The sequence below is a fragment of the Mytilus californianus genome, unplaced genomic scaffold (genome assembly GCF_021869535.1).
Source record: "Mytilus californianus isolate M0D057914Y unplaced genomic scaffold, xbMytCali1.0.p SCAF_13, whole genome shotgun sequence".
In the NCBI taxonomy this organism is placed as follows: Eukaryota; Metazoa; Mollusca; class Bivalvia; order Mytilida; family Mytilidae; genus Mytilus; species Mytilus californianus.
The window spans coordinates 35,049,707-35,076,446 of NW_026262615.1; the positions used below are offsets into that span (position 1 = coordinate 35,049,707).

Genomic DNA, 26,740 nt, shown 5'->3' on the forward strand with positions numbered 1-26,740 from the left:
TGTAGCAAGGAGAAGTAAAACATATTAATTATCATGTGTGACTCAGATGGTACCTAATGGTCATACCAATCCTGATGGCGTCCTGAAAACGTTCGACTGTTTCCATTTAAAAGATCTTCGATTAAATTGTCTTGCAAGCAGCATTCATGTATCATGGAAATACAATCACTAGAATAGTGTATGAACTGCAAAGTGCTATCGATAGAATATAAGCAAAGCCTTGTCTTAGTTTTATTTATTTTCGCTTTTTGGCGGCCATTTTGAAATTTTCCGCCATTTTGAAAATAATAAAAAAAGTCTAATATAACTTCATGACTTACTAGAAACGTTGGGTTACATTTTATATGTTTTTAAAAGCTTTGGGTTGAATAGCATTTGCTTTAAATTAGACGTGGTTGTAAAATTTAGACTGATTGGCAGATATCTTGAAAATTGCCGCCATATTTGATTTTTCAGAGTGGGTCAATAGCTTAGATTGACTATCAAATATATATCTACTGTTGTGCAAAGTTTCATGCGTTTATTAACAAACCCACAATTCTTTTGAAAATATGCACGAATCAGCTGGACAATGAGACAACTCTCCATCCAAGTCACAATTTGTAAAAGTAAACCATTATAGGTCAAAGTATGGCCTTCAACAAGGAGCCTTGGCTCACACTGAACAGCAAGCTATAAAGGGCCCCAAAAATGACTTATGTAAAACCATTCAAACAGGAAAACCATCTAATCTATATTAACAAAAAAGAGAGAAACGAGAAACACTTATGAACCACATCAACAAACGACAACCACTGAACATTAGGTTCCTGAATTAAGACAGGTGCAAACAAATGCAGCGGGTTTAAACGTTTTAATAGGTGCCAACCTTCAACCTTACTTTAAACAATGGTGTAACATCACAACATAGAAAGACACACTATAAAATATCAATTGAAATGGCTTAGCTCAATCAAAAGACATATATTAACAAAAACAGGTGAATATACACTGAACGAATACATTTGATCTATGACACAATGTAAGTACAAAATCAATTAAATAAGGGGTGAGATGTTAAACAATATCAGAAAGACTACCATATGCGTATAAGACCCATATACATATTTATATAATACAGTTATTACTATATACTGTAACATCTAAGAAAAGTTTAAATATCAAACGGGACTTGCACATATGTTCAATGGAATTGATTAATATTAAAAAAGGAGATGGGTTCGATTGCCAAAGAGATCAACTAACTACCACAGAACAAAGGGCGAAGATGTAATTTTACAACAATATAATAGGTCACCCTACGGCCTTCAACCCGTCATTTGTGAGATAATTAAATACAGAAAAAACAAACAGCCTGATTTATGCTATAATCAATAATCGAAAAAGAAAAAAACAAACATGGCAGACAGCCACAAACAATTGCCATTGAATTACAGGCTCTCGACATGCGTATAAAGAATGAGTTGGGTTTATTTGTCGTTTATTGTGTGATAAACTGTGATGAAATCTTTGATGCAGTACAATAGATAATATTACGTTATACTAAGTAATTGTAATATCAAAATAAAATACCTTTTAAATGACACCAAAAACATGCACATTAGTTCAGCTCTTTGCATTATTCAGAGGAATTTTAGAATTATCAACCCAAAAATGGTTGTTCACTGATACTAAAAAAGTGTTTTGCATTCAGCAGTGCAAAATTTTTAATTTAAAATCCTATTCGTTTTTTTTTCAGTTACATGACTGTTGTTGACAAAACAAGTAGATTTACAGAAATGTAAGAACGTCTTTACTTATTTAGAAACTAGGAACAATGTCATTAATATACATGATATATATATAATGCAAAACTAAATTAGGGTAAACAACTTATAGCGTGCAATATAATGACCTTTTGTATATGTAAAAAAAAAAGGTTTACCGTGATAAAATATATAGTTTTTACATAATCACAGGCTTAAACACGAGGCCATATCAAAATACAGTCAACGTTCATCGGTTCTGTTTTTACCGACGATGCTAAGAGTTTAAATAAACCTATATATTTCCAAATTTACAAAACTATATTTTAAAGCTGTCTTATAATATATAAACATTTGTAGAAGCTTGTATAAATGTCATCGGTTTTACTTTTTTGGTCTCGGAACAGCAGTTGTAGTCACCTCCGTTAAATTAGATCCGTCCATTGTTGTAGCTCCGCTTTCAGTTTTGTTTACTTCTGTTGTCTCTTTTGGTACTGCGGTTGATTCAATAATTCCCGCTGTTGTGACTTCCGTGGTTTTTCCTTCCGGTGTTGTGACTTCCGTGGTTTTTCCTTCCGGTGTTGTGACTTCCGTGGTTTTTCCTTCCGGTGTTGTAACAGCTATACTTTCCAAATAATTCTGGTAAACAGTTTCGTCTATGAAAAAAAGGACAAATGGGGTTAAGATCCCACAAAACATCTGATTGTCTTTATGCCTATTTTTTTAAAGTAATTTTGCATTTCTTAAACTGAAAATACTCTAGATAAAAAGTATGCTGTCCATTAAGCATAAACTTTTTAGGTAAAATGGCGTTAAGGATACTGAATACAAATAATTATCTTTTCGCCTATTTTTTTCCTTTTTTCTTCTTACTGATTTTGTAATTCTTAAACTGCAATCATTCTAAAAAAAAGTACTTGGAATATATTGTTGTTAAAAATCTGCTATTCATCAAAGTTGTAACGTGTAAGTTAATACGCATTTGCATACATTGCGCATTCTTAAAAGAACAGTTAGGCAGTTTATCTCTAAACAATTAAATCATAGTTTAGAACACGAGTGTACCTAATGCGAAATTACTCAATGTTGATCTTGGTCTTTTGTCCAAACATTACATTTGTCACTTTTCCAATTATACGTAATAATTTGAAATCATATCAGATGAAGGAGTTTCAAATTTAATCGTCATGAAAAAAATTCCAAAAAATCCCAACTTCTAAAAGAAATGTACTTGACACATTGGTTATTAACACAAAAAGGGAGATGTGGGATTCTGTCAAAACATTCATCATATATACTAGTGAGTATTAAATTTTGCACGCCAGACACGGGTTTTGTCAACAAAAGACTCATCAGTGACGCTCGAATGAAAAAGTTAAAAAGGCCAAATAAAATACGAAGTTGAGAGCATTGAGACACACAATTACGAAAAGGTTTGCCAAATACATTTAGAGTAATCTACTCCTGAAGTAGAAACTCCTTAGCAATTAAACAATTATCAACAAACTACCAAAAAGATGTCAACAAAAGTATTTACCGTAGTCTTTAACAATGAGCTAAACCAAGCTATAAAATGTGACTCAAAGGAACAACAACAGTAAATTCAGGAATTATTGCGATGTTTTTATTATTGCGAAAAATGCGACAGAGTTATAATCGCAATAATTCAAACTCGAATTTTGAAATTTTTTATATCAATTAAACAGGATTTTTCTCAATATGATTGCTATTGGAAATAATAAGCTGAGAATACAGCGTTTCAAACTGTCAATGTCTTTTCCAATCTTTCTGGTACTCTTATAACCGAGGTCAAGTCCGGAGAAAGATCGGATTTAACCATTTAATAAAGGATAACAAACTAAGGGTTATACATAAACACAAGATGATAAACAGAAAACAACCTAGAATTAAATTTTAACCACGAGATGAATTATCGATTCTGGGCGAATTAAATAGTCTACTGTAATTTCCAACAGGTCTGTCTTATAAGCTGGCAGTTTTGTTTTGTTTTTTTTTGTTTTTTTTTTTGTTTTGTTTTTTTTGTTTCTGTATACATACTTTAACATTGATTGTTTTTAGAAATCTAATGCTTGTATATTTATCAATAGTTGGTCAAATTAAAAATGCAAAAGTTTTAAACAGTAATAGACGATTTGTTTTTGTTTTTGTTTTTTTTTTTAACTTTAATTTTGACAAAAAGCTTTCATCTGACTATTCTTATTATTAGATATATTCAAGTCATATCATTCCTACGCTAGTATGTATTTATACATCTCTTGCTTTGAAATGTTTGGTATTGAGCATTTCTGACGAGGGCAAATCCAGGAAAGCTTTGCTGCCACGCTCTAAATTTATAAAGTGTTATTTTCGTTATGGGAGCAACCATTTAACTTCAAAGGGAGGTTATGGCCTTGCGGTCATAAAACTTTCGAGCACGATTATTGTACTCGGACTCAGAAATCAACCAATCAAACTACTGGATCTGGTGTTTCGAGCACAAATTTTGTACTCCGAGTACTGAGCACAGTTTTATGACCGAGGGCCATGGTTTTTTTTTCCGAGTCAGAATTTTTTTATTTGCTTTTTCGACGCTATCAATCAAGTTATTTTTTTCAAAATTTAACGCTATCAGGTATGGGGAAAATCCGTATCCAGAATATATTTTTTTATCATCTGCTTGACCAGAATTTTTTTTTTCCAACAAAGTGGGGATCAGAATTAAAAAAAAAAACCATAACCCACCCATTGAAGTTAAATGGTCGTTCCCTTACAATATATAACACGAGGAACAATCATAATATACTTTAATAATACCTTCAATCTCACAACGTCTTGTACCATCACCCTGTCGACCACAGACTGTTCCAGGGTAGCATCCACTAGCGTAAATACAAGGATCATAAAAAGTCTGTAAATGTATAAATAATGTGTTGTTTTATATATGTTATCATTATTCTATTGAAATGATGGGGTTTCTAATACTAGTCTATTTATAGAAGTTCTATTCATTGCACTACTGCAGCATGCAGAGTATTTTTCTTCTAATGCTTTTTCCTTTTTTTTTTTTTTATAAGTTATTTTAGCAATAGATTAATGTTAAACTTTAACCGTAATCCGTTAACAGTTGTATGATATTTTAAGGAATTTGTTTTTAATGACGGAGATAAATTGAACGCTTGGGGCGTGTTTTATTGATCTCTTCGGTACATCTCCAGAATGTCTTCTGGTGAAGAGTCCAAAAAAATGAATCTTGACCTCTTCTGGAGATATTCTATGGAAGATCAATAAAATAAAAATGCAATTTGCCGCCGAATATAGCAGGTTTTTGTTATGTTGGATGACATAAATTAAGTTTACGATTTTTTTAGAAAATTAAGATACGTCGATCCATGCAGTAGACATGACTGTAAAAGTATTCTCTGTTCGTTACAATTTTCTGTATTCTTTCCTTTAACTCAATTTTGCTAAACAAATCAGGCTTGACCCCCACTATTTGATTTTTAAGAATAATCTTAAATTGCACAAGAATTCTTCAATGTTTGTCTGGAATATGACTGATGGGGTCACTGATGAAAAAGGAAATCTTAGTCTTTCCATTTTTTTTTTAAAGTAACCGAACTGGATTAACAAGATATCAGAAAGTTCGAAAAAATCATTTTTCTCTGGCGGTCCTTGACGAAAATCTTCTGGTCCTAACTATTATTTCTAATCGGTCTCACTAATTAGCGACAAGAAGAATTTTAGCGACAAGAAGCGACAAGAAGAATAAATTTAGCGACAAGAAGAATAAATTTAGCGACAAGAAGACTATTTAGCGACAAGAAAACTTAATAAAAATATTATTAAAATAAATATATTAAAAAAATATGCATTGACATTTTTATTTTAATATACGGAAATTAAAGTGATTTTCATTTTTTTTTAAATATATTGATAGATATTGAAAAAATATAGAAATTTTCACTGTCATAGTATGATATCAATTTTTACATGTTCTTGTGTTTTAGAACAATAATATATTTATTTTATAAATTTTTTAACACTCTCTTTGTCTAAAATATAATAAACTGACTGCATGCAAAATGCATTATAATACGTGAATCAGTGTCCAGAAAAGATAATGTTACTAAAACGTGAATATTTTATTTGGGTATTATGACTTATCAAACGATATGTATGATGTTTATGCATAGTTTAAAATTGATTGAAGATTAAAGGTAATTAAAGACAATGTTGAGTGTTCAACAGTTGCTCACCATTTTCAATTATTGTATATTCTGGCGCGTGTAGTTGAATAGTCTGACGCGTGTACAAAGTTATAGGTGTTAATTGAATGTTATTGTAGCAATACAATAAGGGACACACGTCCTTTACTCCAACCATGATTCTAGTTTGTTCATCCTTAAGCGTCATTATGCTTCTATGAAAAGAAGTAATTCTTACAAGAAAATAATCAGCTGGTTCGAAAAAATGCCTGGCCATTCTCTTGAAACCATGAATAAAGCAATAGCAGAATACATAGGTACCTATCCTATTAAACAAACAAAATATTGCTGATGATATATGCAAGCTGTCATCAATATTAATTCTTTGAAAGAAATTGTTCAGATCACAGGCAAACCTCCAAATGTAATCTTGACTCATTAATTTCTTCATCTATCAATATAATAAAAAAAAATGAAAATCTCTTTATTGCTGTCAATGCATATTTCTTTAAATATATTTATTCTAATAATATTTTTTTAAGTTTTCTTGTCGCTAAATAGTCTTCTTGTCGCCAAATTTATTCTTCTTGTCGCTTCTTGTCGCTTCTTGACGCTTCTTGACGCTTCTTGTCGCTTCTTGACGCTTCTTGTCGCTAATTAGTGAGACCCTTATTAATGCAAAATTTCGATGGTCAAAACCTTCGGACTACCACTTTTCAATTTTTTTTTATTGTATATGGATCTATATGTAATAAAATTGAGAATGGAAATGGGAATGTTTCAAAGAGACAACAACCCGACCAAAGAGCAGACAAAAGCCGAAGGCCACCAATGGGTCTACAACGTATACCAGACGTTTCTTAGACTTTTATTTAATACTAGTAAATCAGTTGGTTGTGTACTGATTGATACTTAAGTATGGGAGAACAAGATTTATTTCAGTACTAGTTGTAACTAGCTTTAAACAAACTTCTAGTAATTGCAAATACTCTTAGTTCGATGCTTTGAGTCTATTGTCTTAATGTTAGTTGGCCGGTTTCTTTTGTGTGTCTCGTACCGATCTTTTGAGTTAATCTAATTGCAACTGATTTGCGCAGGTTGTTCTTATATTGTACTGCTACACTACTGTTTCAGCTCACAAACAAGTTGTTGTACTGTTACATCACTGTCACGGGTAGGGGATGGTTGGGATCCCGCTAACATGTTTAACCCCGCCACATTCTGTATGTATGTGCCTGTCCCAAGTCAGGAGCCTGTAAGTCAGTGGTTGTCGTTTGTTGCTGTGTTACTTATTTGTTTTTCGTTCACTTTATTTTGTATATTAGTTAGGCCGTTAGTTTTTACAATTGAATTGTTTTACATTTGTGATTTCGGGGCTTTTTATAGCTCACTAATGTGGTATGGGCTTTACTTATTGTTGAAAGCCGTATTGTGACATATGGCTGTTAATTTCTGTATCATTTGGTCTCTTGTGAAGAGTTGTCTCATTGGCAATCATACTACATCTTCGTTTTTATATAAACCCCTGCCATATTCTTTATGAACCTGTCCCAAGTCAGGGGCCTGTAGTTTAGTGGTTGTCGTTGGTTCATGTCTCAACCCACATTTGATATTTTGTAAATTGTTTTGTTTTGTATAATTAGGCCGTTAGTTTTATCGTTTGAATTGTTTCACACTTTTAATGGCCTTTTATAAACGGCTTTACAGTATCGGGTTTTTTCATTGTTGAAGGCCTTAAGGTTGCCTATAATTGCTTACATCCACTTCATATTAGGATAGTTGCCTCATTAGCAATCATATCACATCTTTTCGTTTTTATATAATTTACCCGACTTTTTATCTCGTGTTTTCCTGAACATGCATGAAATATTTGTCACTGGGCGTTAAAAATTAGCATGATCAATTTAAACTTGTGTTTAATAAGAGAAAACCATCTGCTATTTATTTATTTGTTGGGATGGGGGACAGGAGGATTTCGTATATGACTGATATGGTTGCCTGGTAAGAGCTAAAAAATAGGCATGATTAGCGAATCAAAATGAATAATAATGCCCTCCTGTCACGGAATAGAAGTTCCTTCATAATATAAGTTCCAAATGGAAACAATATTCTGGAATATTATTTCCACTGGAATAAATATGACGGTAAATGTTCCTAACGGAATAAATGGTATAGAATATTTGTTCCAACAGGAACAGATATTATGACATTGTTTATAACAAAGTTTCCAGTGAAACTTCTGTTAGGCGGAACAAATATACGTTGACACTCTTTCCTTCTTCATTAATTCCTCATCTATTGATTTAAACTGACTACTACTGAGCCCGATCATGAGTGTTGAAAGTAGCGTAAAACTCCAATGAATCAAAATCCCTTCCCTAGAATTTCAAATAGTTGTCCCTTAACTGTTATTGTCCGTGTAGTTCTTATATTCATCCAGCTTATCGTCCTACAGAGATGTCCTACTAAGGCTGTCATACCATAAAAACGTTTATAACACAGCTCACATTCTAATATATCTTCATTCATGAATTTATTTATGTCATTTAGACTAAATGACGCCATGTTTGTTTTGTGCCTCTGACGTCTAAACCACCTATTTAAAAAGAAGAGATGGAAGAGAGCCAGAAGATCTTCCTAATTCAAAAAAATAGAAATGGACCTCTTCTGGCTCACTACCGAAGAACAAAAAAACACGCCCTTGGTTTTACTTACCACAATCAATAGTAAAAAAACAGAACGTCTGGGTTGACTAATTACCAACAATTGTCGAAAACGGCCGGAACTCTTAACTTAACTTATTACCAGACTAAAAAAAATCAGAGGTTAACGACTAAGTACCCTAGATAACACTCAAAACTTGAAGTTTTTTTGAAATTATATATGCATTTTTAAGATCCAGCAGAAAATTTTGTCGTCAAGTACTTTAAGTAAAAATTTGTTATTCGAACACACCTATCCTGTTTTTATTACTCATTAGAAAGGTATTTTACTTGACCCGTATATTTCATCTTTTAGTTCTGTAATTTTTTTTATAGTTATTGTATCAACCTATAGCCTAAATATATAAAATTAATAGAATCTGAAGCGAGATGATGTATCAAATATTTTTGCTTTATACGTTTTCAAGACAGAAGAGTCAACTAAAACACACCTGAACCTAAAAAGGTGTACTCGACTTTCTCTTTTCGATGAGATTATGGCCTATTTGGGAGATTTTTTTCAACAACAAAAAACGACACCGGCGGCAGAGATGCAAATTGATACTTTAAAATGATAAATCTATAATCGTTCTTTAGAATTTTTTTCGGCGGAATTTATGCATATGCAATAATATCCACGTGAATTTGCACATAATACAATCAACTGTTTTGTGAAAATGTGTCTATAATTTAAAAGTGTACAAATATCTCGAAGCTCAATTCAATAATCTAAGTAAAAACACATACATAAGATGCATAAAATCCTAAATTAGGCACATTCATTAAACTTTTAAAGCCCATAGAAACAGATGGCCCGAGAACACAGTTATTTTGTAGTGCATTTCTTTTAGACAATAAATTCAAATTAAAAAAATCGCACCTGCTCTATCTCAAAAAAGATTTTTACAGTGTAGTGTACTACTATTGATACAAATAATATCAAAATTATAGAAACTTCTACCAGCTCTAACTCAAAATATTGACAATTCTGTGTTAAGGGGGGGCTAAAATTCAGTTTGACAGCTTCCGACATTCTAATTTTTGACCTTTTTTAACTGGACCAAATCACTACTTAACATAAAGATTCAGCACCCAAATTTTTTTAACATGTAATTTCATCCCCTTACTTAATATTTCATGCATAAAATATCAAGAAATAAATTGGGAAAGTGTATCAAAAAAAAATGCAAGTTATACACTGTTCACACTAGGGACTATATTCGTAGACAACGAAAACCAAAGGACGATAACTGTGTCCTTGGACCAGATGTAAATAATTCAAATTGACCAACAACTTCGCCTTTTTTACCTTCTCTAACAAAGAGATCCATTTCTTTTGTCTAATTTCAACTGGGTTTCTTTATTTCCAAAACTAGATAAAAATGGAACCCTTATTGTCACTCGTTGCTAACAATAGATGAGTATGTATATTGCTCCATATGTAGTTTTGAAAGTTATTATTGGTCGTTAAACCACCGTAAAATATGCTGATGTTTATTAGCAACGATCCTTACTGGAACATTTGATAAAATGTTTAGTTTACTATAACTCGAATAATTATATCCCTCTCCGTGTCCGATTTTCTCCCACACATTAATGCAGCCATCGTAGATCTTGTGCAGATCAGCGGGAAAAAAACGACTGAATAATTCGGATTAAGTTTTTTTTAAAGATACCAAGGGTCTTCCTAAAACGCAATTCGAATAAAGACAAACAGCTCAATTGATTAAAGACAAACAGACAAACAACAATAGGTTCCCTAGTGGTCATCATTGTCACTCGTTTATCCAGCTGAAGGCAGCTTATAAATAGGAAACGCTTTCAAAAAGAGATACATGTATCAATTAAGTAGTAATATATACATGTTTATTGTTCAAAAAGATCTTTAGTTTTCTTGTTTTATTTGTTTTGAATTTGTCATTTTGATGCATTTTATAGCTTGTTATGCGATATGGGTTTTGCTCATTGTTGAAGACCGCAAGTTGACATAAATTGGCAAACCTTTTACGTAATATAGTCTTTGGCAGAGAGTTGTCTCATTGACAAACATACCACTTCTTATTTGTATGAAACAAAAGTAATAGATGTATAATTGCAAAGTCCAATAAGTATCACTCCAAAAACAGAATAAGTGCACCAAAACAATTTATTGAGTATTTTAAGATCATGATTTTAATATTCTAGTATTATGTTAGTCGAAGAAAAAAATACTTATTTCAGAAAGCAGTCTTTAAGCCCAAAATTTATACACGAAAAAAATCTTTCCACACAAATATGTGGATTCATGATAAATTTCGTTCTGAATCAGTTAACGCAGTTCGATGCAGATACTAAATTGTTAAAAAAAATACTTACACCTTATATGTCTAAAGGAAACATATAAAATGAAGCAATTTTCGTTATATATAACTCATCTGAATCGTTCCTGAGATAATGAGTAAAACAATTACATCACGTGACTTGTTTTCTATGTTCGCTATCATATCCTGTCTTAAAGTTTGTTTTTAAAGTTTGTATTTAGACTAAAAACACAAATACACAACGGTTATATTCATTATTAAAGAAAAATAGTTCGTTCAGCTTCTCTGTCGTGTCTGATTGAAAGTAAAAGCCTTAAAGACTTTCCAGAAATAGGGGGAGAGGTCTTATTAAATGTAAATGTAAGTTTGCGAAATCAGACTTGCTGAAAAACTTCATACATGTAAAGAATGTTTCTAAAATATACAGTAATTGTATGTTGATGAGGTAAATATATTGTTTATTGACTTTTGAAAAAAAAAATAGTATTCACCGAGGCCGAAACAGAGGACAGTAATTGTTTAATTCTATATTCCGAGAGAAACCAGTTTATTTGATAACAATTATTTACTAAATCAAATTGTACATCAAACATTTTACTATAATTAAACATGCATGTAAAAGCACGTGACGTTTAGCGCGGTAAATATTATACAATTACTGTCTTTTGCTGAGGTAAATATGAAGTTTTATTGAATTTTGAAAAAAAAACTGATATTAACTGAGGCCGACGGCCGGAGCAAATTATAGTTTTTTCAAAAGTCAATTAATCCACATATTTACAGAAACAAAAGACAGATATTGTGTTATTCTATATTCCGAAAGAAAACAATGCATTTAATTACAAATATTCACCAAACACATGTACTTTAAACATTTTACCATAACGTTACACGTAAAAGCGCGTGAATAGCACTTTTCTCGAGGTGAATATGCTCTTTTTTTCCAAATCCAATTCATATAGAGAAACCTACTGAAATAATACCAATAAGGAATGATCTGTGTTAATCAAAATTCAATTCATATGGAAAAACATACTAATGTAATGCAAAATATGGAATAAAATTCATTGTTTACCTTTCTCAATCCATTCATTGAAGTGTATTCGTACTTCGCATCGTTGATGAAGTCGTTATTCGTGTTACTTTCTTCACCATATCCAGTATTGAGTTCACAGTAGAACTCAGTCGCTTTGTAATTGAACGACTCGCACCTCGCTCGACGTATACATTCGTCGAAGCACTGGTTTGGACCGAACTTTTCAAACGTCATGAATACAGTGTCCGGAAAACGTCTACCGGGCTCTGTTGGATTAACTATACATGAAAATTGTCCATTGGAGCACTGACTCGTAGCAAATTGTACCAAATAAAAAAGAAGGAACATTCCAAAAAAATGTGGATGCATATTCCTTTTTTCTGTCTTTACTGCCAGATACTCGTTGATAAAATGGTAATGCACGACGAAATGTGTTTATGTAGTGTTTTGTTACTAGGTATGAAATAATAAAGTTCGGTTTGTATAATATTCAATATTCTAGTTCAATGTTTTGAAAGAATGTTTTGAATTAGTTAATTAAATATCTATAATTAAATTCTAATATATTTTTCCTCACAAAATTGATTAGCCTTTTCCCAAATGAAAATAAGTTAAAGTTAATCAATATTTTAGCAATAAATTATTAACAGTTTGCACATTGCAATCATTCTCTGCTTCCAACCGTCACATTTTATTCAAAATGCACAGCTATTACGGAGAGAACGCGACAGACGTGTTACTTTTTTGTTTTTCGTCACGCAGGTTGGTAATTCCGTCTATCCGAAACGTTAAACTTCGTCAGTGGCGGATCCAGAGAGTGTGTGTGTGTGTGTTTGGGGCGTCTGGTTTTTTTTACGATCAATGCTTTTGAATGGGGACATATAGTTGGAGCCCCCCTTTTAATGTGGGTTGGAACTCCCTTTTTAAAAATGGATTCGCCCCTGTTCATGAACTCTCAAACTCAAGAATGTAAATGATGTATGAATACTTGAACACTAGAGAAACTATATGACCTAAAATTCATCTGTGATCTATCGTAAACTTTTCCGAAGGGAGTTCGAAATTTAGTTTCCTAATAATTTCTAAACTGATCAACATAGACTAATATTCAACCGGTAGCAGTATATCCCCCTTTTTTCAACCCGTTAAGGTTAATAGAAATAGCACTTATGACGTTCGTGCGTCCGAAGCGCTTTTATGGATTTACTTTCATAATAGATGCTAAAGTGAAGGATGTATATTAGTATTTGAATACGCGGGAAACCTTATGACCAAAAGGGACATTAAAAGCATAAGCAAATCAATCGTAGGTCAACGTTGCCCTAAGATGTTGGAATCTTACTTCAAACTCTAAAATATGATATATCAAACTCTATACCATATACATATCATAATTGTTAAGTTTATGTTGGAAGCATAAACTAAAGCATGAAGTCATAATAAAAGTTTCAACATTTCCTACATCTTTTGAGACTGGACGCCATCATGTTAACCATCCGCACGGTCGATTATGTATATGAAGAATTTCAGCTGACTTGGTGGTCAAAACGTGCTCTTGTATAAATGATGATTTTAATTTCATAGATTTTTTCATTTCTTATCGTGAATATGGAGTAAAAAAAAGGATAACATAATATTACGTCAACCATAGTTGTACCAGAGACATAAAATACATTATAATATCTCGCGAGGATTTCCAAGAGGCCGAAAGAATATACGTTAGTTTGCCGAGTTGCGAATCGCTGTATTATACGTCTCTGGTTGTACATACATTCATTCACCTTAAGTTTGCAGTGGTCGTTCTTCACAAATGCTGAATATTTTGAGCAAAACTTGCAATCGATCTCCATCTTTGGTCGCAAGATAGGTCTCGTGCATACGAGTTTTTAAAAAAAAAGGTCGAATTAACGACGTCTTGCACGACAATGATATACCAGCGAACTATTTTTGGTTATTTTTACAAAATTGAACAGAACTCAGTGGCAATTCCATAAATTATCACAAGGAGGTGGGGACACTGAGGCCCGCTCCAGTCATTTCCTAATAAATCAACCACATTTTTCGCGTAGACTTTTTATCTAATGCCTATAGCGGCTCAGGAAATTTTACTTCTCTCGGCTGATATGTTTGGAAAATAACCTTTCTGAACATGAATTTTCTGTCCGAAATTGTCGGCTACAGAATCAAAAGAAGCTTGTCTGAATTTATTGTTCGTATATCAAAATGAATAAAAAACATATAACATTATGTATGCCCTGGATTAGGACGCTATTTACCACCAATGACGCTTTGGTGCACGCTTTTGAAAACATTGAAATTGAGAATGGAAATGGGGAATGTGTCAGAAAGACAACAACCCGACCAAAGAGCAGATAACAGCCCAAGGCCACCAATTGGTCTCAACACAGCGAGAAAATACCGCATCCGAAGGCGGGCTTCAGCTAGCCCTTAAACAAAAATGTGTACTAGTTCAGTGAAAATAGACGTCAAACTAAGCTCCGAAACATATAAATGAGTAAAATTAGAAAAAGACATACAGGACTAACAAAGACCAGAGGCTCCTGACTTGGGACAGGCGCAAAAATGCGTCGGGGTTATACATGTATTGTGAGATCTCAACCCTCCCTATACCTCTAGCCAATGTAGAATAAACAAACACACAGTACTTAATATATACCCAGAATAAATTACATTTTGGACATTGCATTTAAGTTGCTAATCAATAATTAACCTGAAGTTATAAAATGTGTCTGATAACGACATTCATTTTTATTACTTACAAATGAATTGGTTTTTAGATTAAGGTCGATCCATAACTATTGCTTGTCAAATTAACGTGCATTGGCAAATATTCTATGTAACTTCAGGACAAAAACAATTAAGCAATTTATAAAAAGTTGAATGTTCTGTAGGTTTGAACTGAATGCAAAGGAGACAGATATTTTAGACATATAGTTTTTCGTAAGTAATTACACAAAAGATGGAGTCGACTGGTCTTCAACAGGCATTAAAATTCACGGATATATTCAGCTCTATTTTTGTATAATTATTTAATCAATAAGACTTCGACATTAAATTCCTAATTAAAGTTCGCATCAACACCTATTATGAATAGGTACACTAATTTTAAAACACATTAATGTTAACTGGCGTCATTTGAAATTTTATATGGTTAATTATATGATTTGTTTACACAGGTTTAATTGTAAATATATAAGTTTAAGATATCATCACAAAGAAATAATTATTTATTATTGTGATTTTGAAGAGTATAAATATTTTCAATTTTGTTTGAATACGACACAAATCTATCAGGATGGATATAGGTGTGCATATGAAATATTTCCGGGAACTAACACAGAAAGAAAAAGAAGGTAATTATTGCCCTTAATCATTTAAAAAAAGAAAATAGTACGTATATAACAAGATAACTCGAAAATTTAAACATTTAAACATTTTGATTATTAAATAAAAAATAATGACGTTTATTTTATTTGTTAATGTTGAAAACACGAATTAATACGTTTAACTGCAGAAACATCTCATTCCATTTAAATAGTTTTCTTTCGATTTTGTAATTTTCTTTATTTTGATGGTAAGGAAACGAACCCAAAATGGCGTAGCAACATTTACAGATTACCGACTATATTCACCTTTTCACCAAAGTTGTCCGTAACAATTCAAATATATTATTTATTTTTTTTTTATTTTATCTGTATGTTTTTTTGTTAAAGAAGTTTACCGATTACAACATAGTTTGTTTGTTTTTTGAAAAAAAAACCAAACAAAACAAATAAAATTTATATTAAGTTGCTTGTTTCGCAGTGTATTAATCTCAATAGAATACAAACTATTTCAATATATATCTCTATTTTTTTTGTCGAAGTAATTATAAAGTTGTTCTGCGGGTCTAACCTTATATATTAGCATGGCAATTAACAGGTAAAACTTTGATTTGATGATCTGACATTGATATGCAGCATGTTTTACTAACAGTTTTAAGCACCAAAGTTGCCCGTAATCGTAACATACATTGATTTTATATATCCCCTCTTAAAAGGTTGGATTAAAAAAATGATATTAACTAGAAACCTTATAGATAACTTTTTAAAATTGAAAATAAATGAGACAAGAGTTGTCGATTTTTGTATACATTGACAAACATATGGGATATAGAATAAACTGCTACATTTAAAATTTGTATTTGCAAGGACTTTATTTACCATTTTGAAATCAGGACTTTGTTTCTGTTCTGCTAAGTTAAACTTTGTTATTTTTGTTTAGAAAATATTCGATTTTTATACTGAAAACAAAGCTACTGCCTGTAGGGCTTAATGACTGTACTACCCCCCCCCCTTTTTTTACACAATTAATTACCAGTAGTGTAACCATATAGAAACACTGTATACACCTAGCTAAATGTTAATATAATTTTAAACGAACTTTTAACCACTTCTGTAAAAGGAGTGCTCCTTTGGAGAAGGACATTCCTTATACAGATACTGACACAAAATGGCTACCTCCCATGATACCATTCCCAATTTACCATTACATAACACCAAGGTTTAAAAACTCATACTTGAGTGAATATTTTCGGCGTCTCGACTTTCTGTTTCTTTAACTTTCTGAAAACTACTTTTCAAATTTTCGGACCGCGAGGATGACTTAAAATATGGTCACTTTCTTCCATCATGCAGTAAAAACCTTTCCAAAATGGGACGTCCGTTGAGTTGTGCGAGATTTATAAATACACAGCCCCGTCCGGTTGGAATGGGGACGTTTAATCCGATTTCTAATATGACGTTCTTCAAACGCTTTGAGTACACACCCGTGATAAAATTCGAATATATTCATATGTCAGCTTATAGGCAACGTCATGATTTGTTTGGGCTGTTCCAATCCTACTCTTATGTCGTATGCTTTTTGTGAATGATTTACCTCACGTCAGATGGTGTATTAAAATGGCGTCATTAAACGATGACGTAAGAATGTAAAGATTTTACGGGAAAATGTACGAATGGGAAACTGAAAGTCTTCAAAACATGAAAACATAAAGAAACGATGGTAAGAATTTGTATAATGTCCATATCTTCATAAATGAAAGTAAGAAAGTCAATTAAATTCATCCAAATCTGTCTCAATATGTTATTGTATATCGTTAAATACTGTCACTTATTAATTTTCTTCGTCGTTTACGTCAGTATTATCCTCGTCTCATGGGTTTTCGTGCTATTAAGAATGCATTGTGACGTCACAATTTCCGATTGAAAAAGTATGCATAGTACGAATTCATATGACGTACGAAAACATATGATCTGACCATAATAGTGTGTTCAATTACGGGAGCAGCAAACATTTCCCTTCACATAGAGCGCTTCGATCCCAAAGAATGCCATCTTTGTCCTATTAGAATAGAAAAATTCATGGGGCTTGAATTTATATTGATTTTACCACAGGTTGGCCCTTTATGCTGATATTTTACCCCTCGCTGACGCTCGTGGTAAAATATTTAGCATAAAGGGCCAATCCCTGGTAAAATCACAATAAATGCAACCCCATGAATTATTTCTTAAGTCTAATAAAGAAAGAGTGTCACGTTCTGTGCACGTTAAGAACCCTTGTGAGTTTTTTAGGGGTCCGTATATGACTTACTGCATAGCTAAATTCCTGTTCCTATCCATGTAGTTTCATATTTCCGGTGTTAGTCTAAATCCCAGTCATAGCCCAAATGACATATTTCTATTGAATGCATTGCTAAACTGGACTGTTCTCGCCCTAAACATGCCTGGAATATTTGCCACTGAACGTTAAGCAAACAACAATCAATCAATTAATCCCATTTTCGGGGCGGGGAAAACGTTGAGAGCTTAGAAAAAAAAATAGAAACTGCATCAAAATGCTGCGCCGTACCATGTTGGAAGCAAAATATATGCTAAAAGTTATCTATATTCAATGTTACCATTGCAATCAAACATTTAATGACACGTCCGTTTAAACCCTAAAAATTGTGTCGACAGATAATAAAAAACAACCTTCGGAACGCTAGGCTACACATTTTTCACATTGATTCCGAATATTTCTGGGATGGGGTTTGAGTGCATAGAATGAAGTGTGAGTAGTATTTTTTTTTTAAATGCCGATGTCTTTTTGTTATATATTTATTGATGCTAGCTGGAATACATAAGTATTGATAGTAAGAGTCGTAATTCCTTCGGGTACAGTTGTACAGACAATTGTAAGCCCTTTTAGTTTTATGCTTTCAAGTATTTTGTACTTTTGGCTTTCTGAACTCTCGAATCTCGACCTTACTTAATGAAGATAAGTCCAGAAACATGTGTTTTGAGAAAGAAAACAATATCATTTTTTTATTGGTGAATGATAATATCAATACATATGTATTCCATATACTGATGATACGAGGGTTTTTTACTCCTATCTATAAATTGAAATAATACACAAAGCTACATGACAGTACAGGATAGCTTCTTATCAACCTATTTAAGTCTATTGATAAACATCTAAACCTTTAATCTTTTATCGCCATTCAGGACCAGTCACCTGTATAAATCAAACAGCAGATTGTTCACTGATATTCATGTGCACATCTGTCAAATAACAAAAACATTTTTTGTTCAAAATAAAGGGACTGATATCAGTTTAAATTTGAGAAGGTTGAATTACATAAAGTACGCAATAAGGTGCGCAAGTTAGCTTGACGTTATAAATAGTACAATTCGGTAAAATAAATTAAAACTTTTTTTGAACCATTTTGAAATAAAACCCAACTATCATGGTTTAACTTAGTCATGCAGGAATATAATGTAATCAGTATTTTTATGCCCCACATAGGGGCATTATGTTTTTCGGTCTGTGCGTCCGTTCGTTCGTCCGCCCGTCCGTCTGTCCCGCTTCAGGTTAAAGTTTTTGGTCAAGATAGTTTTTGCTGAAGTTGAAGTCCAATCAACTTGAAACTTAGTACACATGTTCCCTATGACAATTTTATGATCTTTCTTGTTTTAATAAAAATAAGGAGATGTGGTATGTTTGCCAATGAGACAACTATCCACAAAAGTTCAAATGGAGTGGATGTAAGAAATTATAGGCAACAGTACGGCCTTGAACAATGAGAAAAACCCATACCGTATAGTCAGCTATAAAAGGCCCCGACATGAAAAATATGAAAAAATTCAATCGAGAAAACTAACGGCCTAATTTATAACAAAACAATTTACGAAAAACAAATATGACGGACATGAACCAACGACAACCACTAAACTACAGTCTCCTGACTGGGACAGGCACATAAAGAATGTGGCGGTTAAACATGTTTGTGAGCGCTTAACCCCCCCCCCCCCAAAAAAAAAAAAGCCTTGGACAGTGGTGCAACAGTACGAAATAAGAACAAACTATAAAAATCAGTTGAAAAAGGCTTAACTCATCAGATGGGTATAAATAGAAATACGTCTAACAAAAACACAGAGTGGACGTGGACGGGTACTTATACATCCCAACAACAAAAAGACAATAAGTACAGATCTGAGAGTACTCGCATGTTTGGAAGAGGTTATGCTATTTGTTTCTGAAGAAGGCCCTTAACAAGTATAAAGAATATAACAACAACACGATGTGAGACTTTAAACATTACCAATAACAAAACTATTGTGTTAAATATATAGCTATTTTTACTGTGCGTATTGCTGTGTATTTGTTTATTCTATATTGGCTAGAGGTATAGGGGGAGGGTTGAGATCTCACAAAACATGTCTAACCCCGCTGCACTTATGCGCCTGTCTAAAGTCTGGAGCCTCTGACCTTTGTTAGTCTTGTATGTTTTTTTTTATTTTGGTTCATTTATATGTTTTGGAGTTTAGTGTGACGTCCGTTTTTATTTAGGAGCCAGTTGAATCCCGCCTAAGAGTGCGGGATTTCCTCGCTGTGTTGAAGACCCATTTGTGGCCCTTGGGCTGTTTTCTGCTCTTTGGTCGGGTTTTTGTCTCTTTGACACATTTCTCGTTTTCATTCTCAATTACATTGTGAACTCATTTTTTATCGTTATAGAATGTCGAAAAGCATTTAAACAGATCGATATAAACAAGGATAATAGACTGTCTTGGACGGAACTAAGGCATGCCTCAGATTTATTGGGTATGACCCTTAACGAAAAACAAGCCAAAAAGATGATCCGAGAAGTAGACAGAAATGGTAAGAATTTACATAGTTATATGTATACGGGATAGACACATTGATACTGTTGTATCAACATGTGTACGACACGGATGCAAACTTCAATACTTTGATATTGTATGTACAAGGAAAAAAAAACATTCTTAATGCGATATCTACAGATGTTCATGGGATGTATACCTCGATACTGCGATATCTACATGTGTACATGGGGAAAAACATTCGAAATGGGATATCTTCATATATTCATGGGATGTACACCTCGAAAAAGTGATACATGTGTATCTACATATGTAAACCCTAGGGATACATTTGTACACACATCGATACTGTGATATCTGCATATGTTCATGGGATACACACATCGATACTGCGATATCTATACATAATATTTATGTTCTTTGGATGCACACCTCGATACCGGGATGTTTTTTTTAGGTCAAACAGCGACCCTTTTCACAAAAAAAATCATTGTTATTCACAGTAAACATGTATCACGATGTTTTGTACTCGTAAGATTCGAATAAGGATGTTCGCTCCTCTTGTTTTTGAATTTTTGCCAGATATTCAGAGTCCTCTGGTTTATCCATGTAGTGCCATTAAACAAAATTTTGCCCACTTACCCATACTTTTCTTTTCATGATTTGATTAAATATAGTTAAGAAATTCCATCTTTGAAAATCTTATTAAATCCTTGTTTAGACAGAAAAAAGGTGCCAATGTTAAATGTATGAAAAATCTAGAGAGAATCATTTCCCGCCAAATTTTCAATAGCTTATATCTCGAAAACAAGCATACGGACCCTTCGTTTTTATCTGCTTTTTTAGTTCCTTTATTTATATAGTTACTATCAATTTATAACAGTCTTTTAAAAAGCATATTATTTTGAAACAGAGTAGCGAACATCCTTAAAGTTAATTCTTAACACCAATAAAGATAGAAATTAGATATATTGATTGATTAGTTTGATATGATGTGTTTTAAAATAAATTGCTTACATAATGAGACAATATCCACCAGAGACCAAAGGACGTAGCAATAATAGATCATTGTACGACCTTCAACAATAAGTAAAACCTATACCGTATAGTCAGATAAAACCTATACCGTATAGTCAGATAAAACCTATACCGTATAGTCAGATAAAACGTATACCGTATAGTCAGATAAAACCTATACCGTATGGTCAGATAAAACCTATACCGTAGAGTCAGATAAAACCTATCCCGTTGAGTCAGATAAAACCTATACCGTATAGTCAGATAAAACATATACCGTATATTCAGATAAAACCTATACCGTTTAATCAGATAAAACCTATACCGTATAGTCAGATAAAACCTATACCGTATAGTTAGATAAAACCTATACCGTTCAGTATAGTCAGATAAAACCTATACCGTATAGTCAGATAAAACATATACCGTATAGTTAGATAAAACCTATACCGTTCAGTATAGTCAGATAAAACCTATACCGTTTAGTATAGTCAGATAAAACGTATACCGTTGAGTCAGATAAAACCTATACCGTATAGTCTGATAAAACCTTTACCGTATAGTCTGATAAAACCTTTACCGTATAGTCTGATAAAACCTATACCGTATAGTCAGATAAAACCTATACCGTAAAGTCTGATAAAACCTATACCGTATAGTCTGATAAAACCTATACCGTATAGTCAAATAAAACCTATACCGTATAGTCTGATAAAACCTATACCGTATAGTCTGATAAAACCTATACCGTATAGTCAGATAAAACCTATACCGTATAGTCTGATAAAACCTTTACCGTATAGTCTGATAAAACCTTTACCGTATAGTCTGATAAAACCTATACCGTATAGTCTGATAAAAAAGGCTCCACATGACAAAATGTAAAACAATTCAAAAGTGAAAACTAACGGCCTGATTTGAGTCGATTTTTTTATAAATCAGATCCTTTAATCAAAATAATCGATTTACTGATAGCGTATTACTTGTTTATTTTCTAGGTGATGGATTTATAGATTACAAAGAATTTGAGACAATAATGAGTAAAAACAGCAAACCTGTAAGTCTAACGAAGAAAACCTTTTAAAATATTTACAAACAAACAAATAAAAAACGATCTAGACACTCCTCGTGCATGATAGTTGTGTTCATGTGTAAATGTAAATGAACGCATTGGTCTGTAATTTGTTGACATATGAAGTAATCAACATCAAGGAAATAATTCTGCTCGCTTACACCGGTGATTATCAGATAGCCTTGTTGAAAGCATCACAGTTACTTGGAGTTGAAGAGCAATGATAAAAGCATATAAAAAGTATAAAAAAGGAGATGTGGTATGATTGCCAATATGACAACTATCCGCCAAAGTTCAAATAAAGTAGATATATTAAGCATAGTTCCTTTGTCATTACGCAAATGACATTTTTACAATAGCATAGTTACGTGGTGATACTTGAAACAATCGAACCTTAAATTTGAAAGGCAGGATTGTATAAGGCCATAAAAAAGAATATGTTTGTTTGCCCTAACCCTACCTATACCCAGAAAATAGCTGCCTACTCAAAATTTTTTATTGTCCTGATTTGATTTTTTTTTATCTGATAGGCAGGAAGACTTAAACAATATCGAATACTTCAATTTCTCCTTTCCGAAATCAAAAGAAAACGACTACCTACCTACCGATTGTCTCTACCTTTAGGTAGCGTTTGGACAAACCAAAATATTTTTAAGTGTGGCCTAAATACGTAGAAACATTTTGAGCTATACGACAAAAAGGAAGGACAATAGAAAACACGGCAATCATACCATATCTTCTTATTTTTATATGTGTAGCTAACAAAGGTTAACTTTGTCTGTGGGAGTTGGACCGTTCATTTAGTTTCTATATAAGTTTCTAATTCATCGACACGAATAGTTATTATAAATCATTTTAGTAACGAAGCACGAACTATTATTGTCTTTCAGATATGTTTAATAGACTATGAAGATGAAGTCTTACGACAAGCTTTTGACAGCTTTGATGTAGATAAAAATGGAGAAATTACAATAGAAGAGTTGATAATGGTGCTACAATCACTTGGTACAGAAACGGCAGAAATGGATGCATCGGAAATGTTAAAAGAGGCAGATTTGAATGGAGATGGAGTTATCAGTTTTGAAGGTAATTAGCTAAAATACCAAGATGTGTGTTTTAGTAAAACTTTACGATTAATTTCCGTTCACCTGAGATCACCCAAGGTATTTGGTGGGATTCGTGTTGCTCAGTCTTTAGTTTTCTATGTTGTGCGTTGTATATTGTTACTAAGTAATTGTCTTTTAGTCGTTTTCGTTTGTTTTTTTGCTATGCCATTGTCAGTTTGTTTTCGACTTATGAGTTAGGATATCTCTTTTAATTAACACCATTCTTTCGCCTCTCTTTTTCGTTGTAACTTATAAAAATGAAGATGTGGTATGATTGCCAATGAGACAACTCTTTACAAGAGACCAAATGACACAGCAATTAACAACTATAGGTCACCGTACGGCCTTCAACAATGAGTGTTACATTATAACCAGGTTCACATGACTATTCTGTGAATTGCACTTGTTTCAAGCTGGTTTTTGTTTTAAGATAAATGGTACATTTTAATTGTGTATATTTTTTTTCAATTTTGATTGAATCTATTGATTTGTTGACAAATAAATGTAGCTATGGAAGCATATCGGTATCATCTGAGTGTATAGATCAATGAACTTTTCAAATATAGGATTCATTCATTAGAGCTAAATCATGTTGAAGTTTTACATTTGACAAACCATCCTTTACGGAGACTTGAGTTCTAAATAACGTTAAATTTCTGAACTGATGCATTCAGTTTAGTTGAATAAATACAATTGCTATGTTGTGATCGTTATTGGATATCCTGTTTAATCCTAGGTCACATATACAGGGTGTGTCATGCTTCCTAAACATCAAGAACCTCTTGCAACAGCTGTTTGAAGGGTTCGCCATGCCTGTTGCAAGGCAAAATCACTACCCTTAGCTTCTTTTTTCCAGAGGCACCCCACCCTAACAATTCCAAACAAATTTATTTCAAATTGTTTAAGTGCTGAATATCCATTAAGTATTTGCTTTTAATAGTTGGACAAAAATAATCTCGTTTGGTAAGCGTTATTTAGTTTTACAGATACATGTATATCAGTATTAGCGTGACTGTTTGTTTATTAACTTTTGGTTCCCATATGGATTCCTGTAGTACATACATGTAAGAAAACTGCTTTGTTTGGAATTTCCCAACAACTAGTCTTCCCGGTTCTGTGTGCTACCTTTCGGAATACACTAGAATTCACCCCCAGTTTTTTTGTGTGTTCGTGTTAATCAGTCTATAGTTTCTATGTTATGTTTATTATTGTTGTTTGTTCTTTCGTCGCTTTTTTTTAATTTTTGGTCATGGTATGGCCGTTTTTATTGGGGGTCTCATTTGGGGGCGGGGGGGGGGACGTTCTGATCACGGATCTCGGTTATTGTTTTGTCAGATGGCCGTATCCCGCTTATCATTGTAAAATAATAACGGTTGTAATTTCACGTGTTCCTTCCATCATCCGTTTTTACGCACAATAATTTGACTTTCACGTGTCACGCTTACAAAAAGTCGGCCAATTCCGCGTCACGCTTAAACCTCAATGAGACTAACTTTATTGAACTTATGATTTTCAAATGCCCCTTGGTATCTTCTTTCTTTCTTTTGTGGTATTTAAAGTTTCCTTTGAAAGTATGTGTAAGTATCGGTGAAGTACTTGTTGGAAACAATTGTTTATCTTATTGTAGCTGGACCGTTATCTATTCCCAAATTAGCTACGAACAGTAGCTCATAGGTCCTTATGATATTTTTTGATAATTTGCGGACTATGGTCCGCAAATTGTCAAAAAATATTAGCTACGGTGCTGCAGCTATTCCCAAGAATATCTCCACAATACGTCATTGAAGCTCATAAATGCATGTCTTGAAAATATATTGGTGTTCATTTTTTACCATTTATGGAATTTGACATTGATTGAAACAACTGCAATCAATGTAAAAATCCATAAATGGTAAAACAAAACACCAAAAGAAAGAATTGTAAAAAGCAAGTAAATCCCCTACCCCCCCCCCCCCCCCCCCAAAAAAAAACAACAAAAAAAAAACAAAAAAAAACACGTAGCAAACAAAACATAACAATATAACAAGCTAGAGAAGATCCTAAATTGGGACAGACACATGATCAATTTATATTATCATTCTTTTACAGAATTTGCAAGAGTAGCAGCCCAACAACGAATGTGAATGTAAAAGACGATGTTGAATATGTTTTCTTTTAATAGAAAAAAGAGGAGGATGGTGTTTAGTGAACTTAATTTGACTTCATATGGAACATGATCTTTAATGTAATTTAAAATTTTCATAAAGCTGATGTTGTGGTCGAAGACAATATGTCCAGTCCGAATAAACAAAAGTATTGAAATCGCTCTTTTTAATTAAAGCCAGCTTGTCCTTGAATATCAATTTTTATTTGCTTCTTATATATGTATTAATTTATTGAATCACAATTACTTTGTTTCTTTTTCATAGCATGTAAAGGCGTTATTTTAACAATTTATCATAATTTAAAAATGGAGTTTTCAGAAACATTATGGTCCATTTATCCTATGAATTTTGTTGAAAATATACATTGTATTTGACGTACTATTGGTTGAACTTATCCTGAATTTTTTTCTAATATATTCTGTTAAATATAAAAGTAAGAAGATGTGGTATGATTGCCAATGAGACAACTCTCCACAAGAGACCAAATGACACAGAAATTAACAACTATAGGTCACCGTACGGCCTTCCACAATGAGCAAAACCCATACCGCAAAGTCAGCTATAAAAGGCCCAGAAATGACAAATGTAAAATAATTCAAACGAGAAAACTAACGGCCTAATTTATGTACAAAATAATAAAAAAAACAAAAAAACAAAAAAACAAATATGATACACAACAACAAACGACAACTACGGAATTACAGGCTCCTGACTTGGGACAGGCACATACAGAATGTGGCGGGATTAAACTAGTTAGATGGGGCCAAACCCTCCCCCTAGTCTAGGACAGTGGTGCAACAGCACAAAACAAGAACACACTATACAAAAAAATAAACGAAAATCAAATATGATAAAGAGCAACAAACAACAACCACCCAATTACAGGCTCCTGACTTGGGACAGGCACATAAAGAATGTGGTGGGGTTAAACTAGTTTGAAGGTGCCAACCCTCTCCTTAACCTGGGACAGTGGTGTAACAGTACAACATAAGAAAAAAATCAGTTGAAAAAGGCTTAACTCATTAGATGGATATACAAATAGAAATACATCTAACAAAAACACAGAGTGGACGTGGCAGGGTACTTATATACATCCGTACAAAATTTAGACACTAAGTATAGGTCTGAGAGAACTCGCAGTTACTGACAGCTAGTTCAAAATCAATAACAACTAATAAAAACAATCATCTAGCTAAGACTACACGTTAAAGTCATTTTTGTTGTTTTTAAACATGGTAGTTATTTGTA

General features: G+C 32.9%; 1 protein-coding gene and 1 long non-coding RNA gene across 3 annotated transcripts; one reads left to right on the forward strand and one right to left on the reverse strand.

Annotated features, from left to right (window-relative positions):
• Positions 1–948: 948 nt before the first annotated feature.
• Positions 949–12,466, reverse strand: LOC127723564 (uncharacterized). The gene is made up of 3 exons (XR_007992128.1): positions 12,028–12,466; positions 4,560–4,653; positions 949–2,401 (listed from the first exon to the last, which is right to left on the reverse strand). It is a non-coding gene; the product is annotated as an uncharacterized LOC127723564 (long non-coding RNA).
• Positions 12,467–15,120: 2,654 nt separating this feature from the next.
• On the forward strand, positions 15,121–25,813 carry LOC127723558 (squidulin-like). Of its 2 annotated transcripts, none has more exons than XM_052230233.1 (5): positions 15,121–15,362; positions 20,047–20,190; positions 22,169–22,227; positions 23,133–23,328; positions 25,437–25,813. In XM_052230233.1, the coding sequence occupies exons 1-5, from the start codon at positions 15,305–15,307 to the stop codon at positions 25,469–25,471; spliced, it is 492 nt and encodes a 163-aa protein (XP_052086193.1). In that variant the 5' UTR covers positions 15,121–15,304; the 3' UTR covers positions 25,472–25,813. The 2 variants fall into 2 exon arrangements, with proteins under 2 accessions (XP_052086193.1, XP_052086194.1); XM_052230234.1 differs by lacking the exon at positions 15,121–15,362 and adding an exon at positions 18,081–18,099.
• The last annotated feature ends 927 nt before the right edge of the window (positions 25,814–26,740 follow it).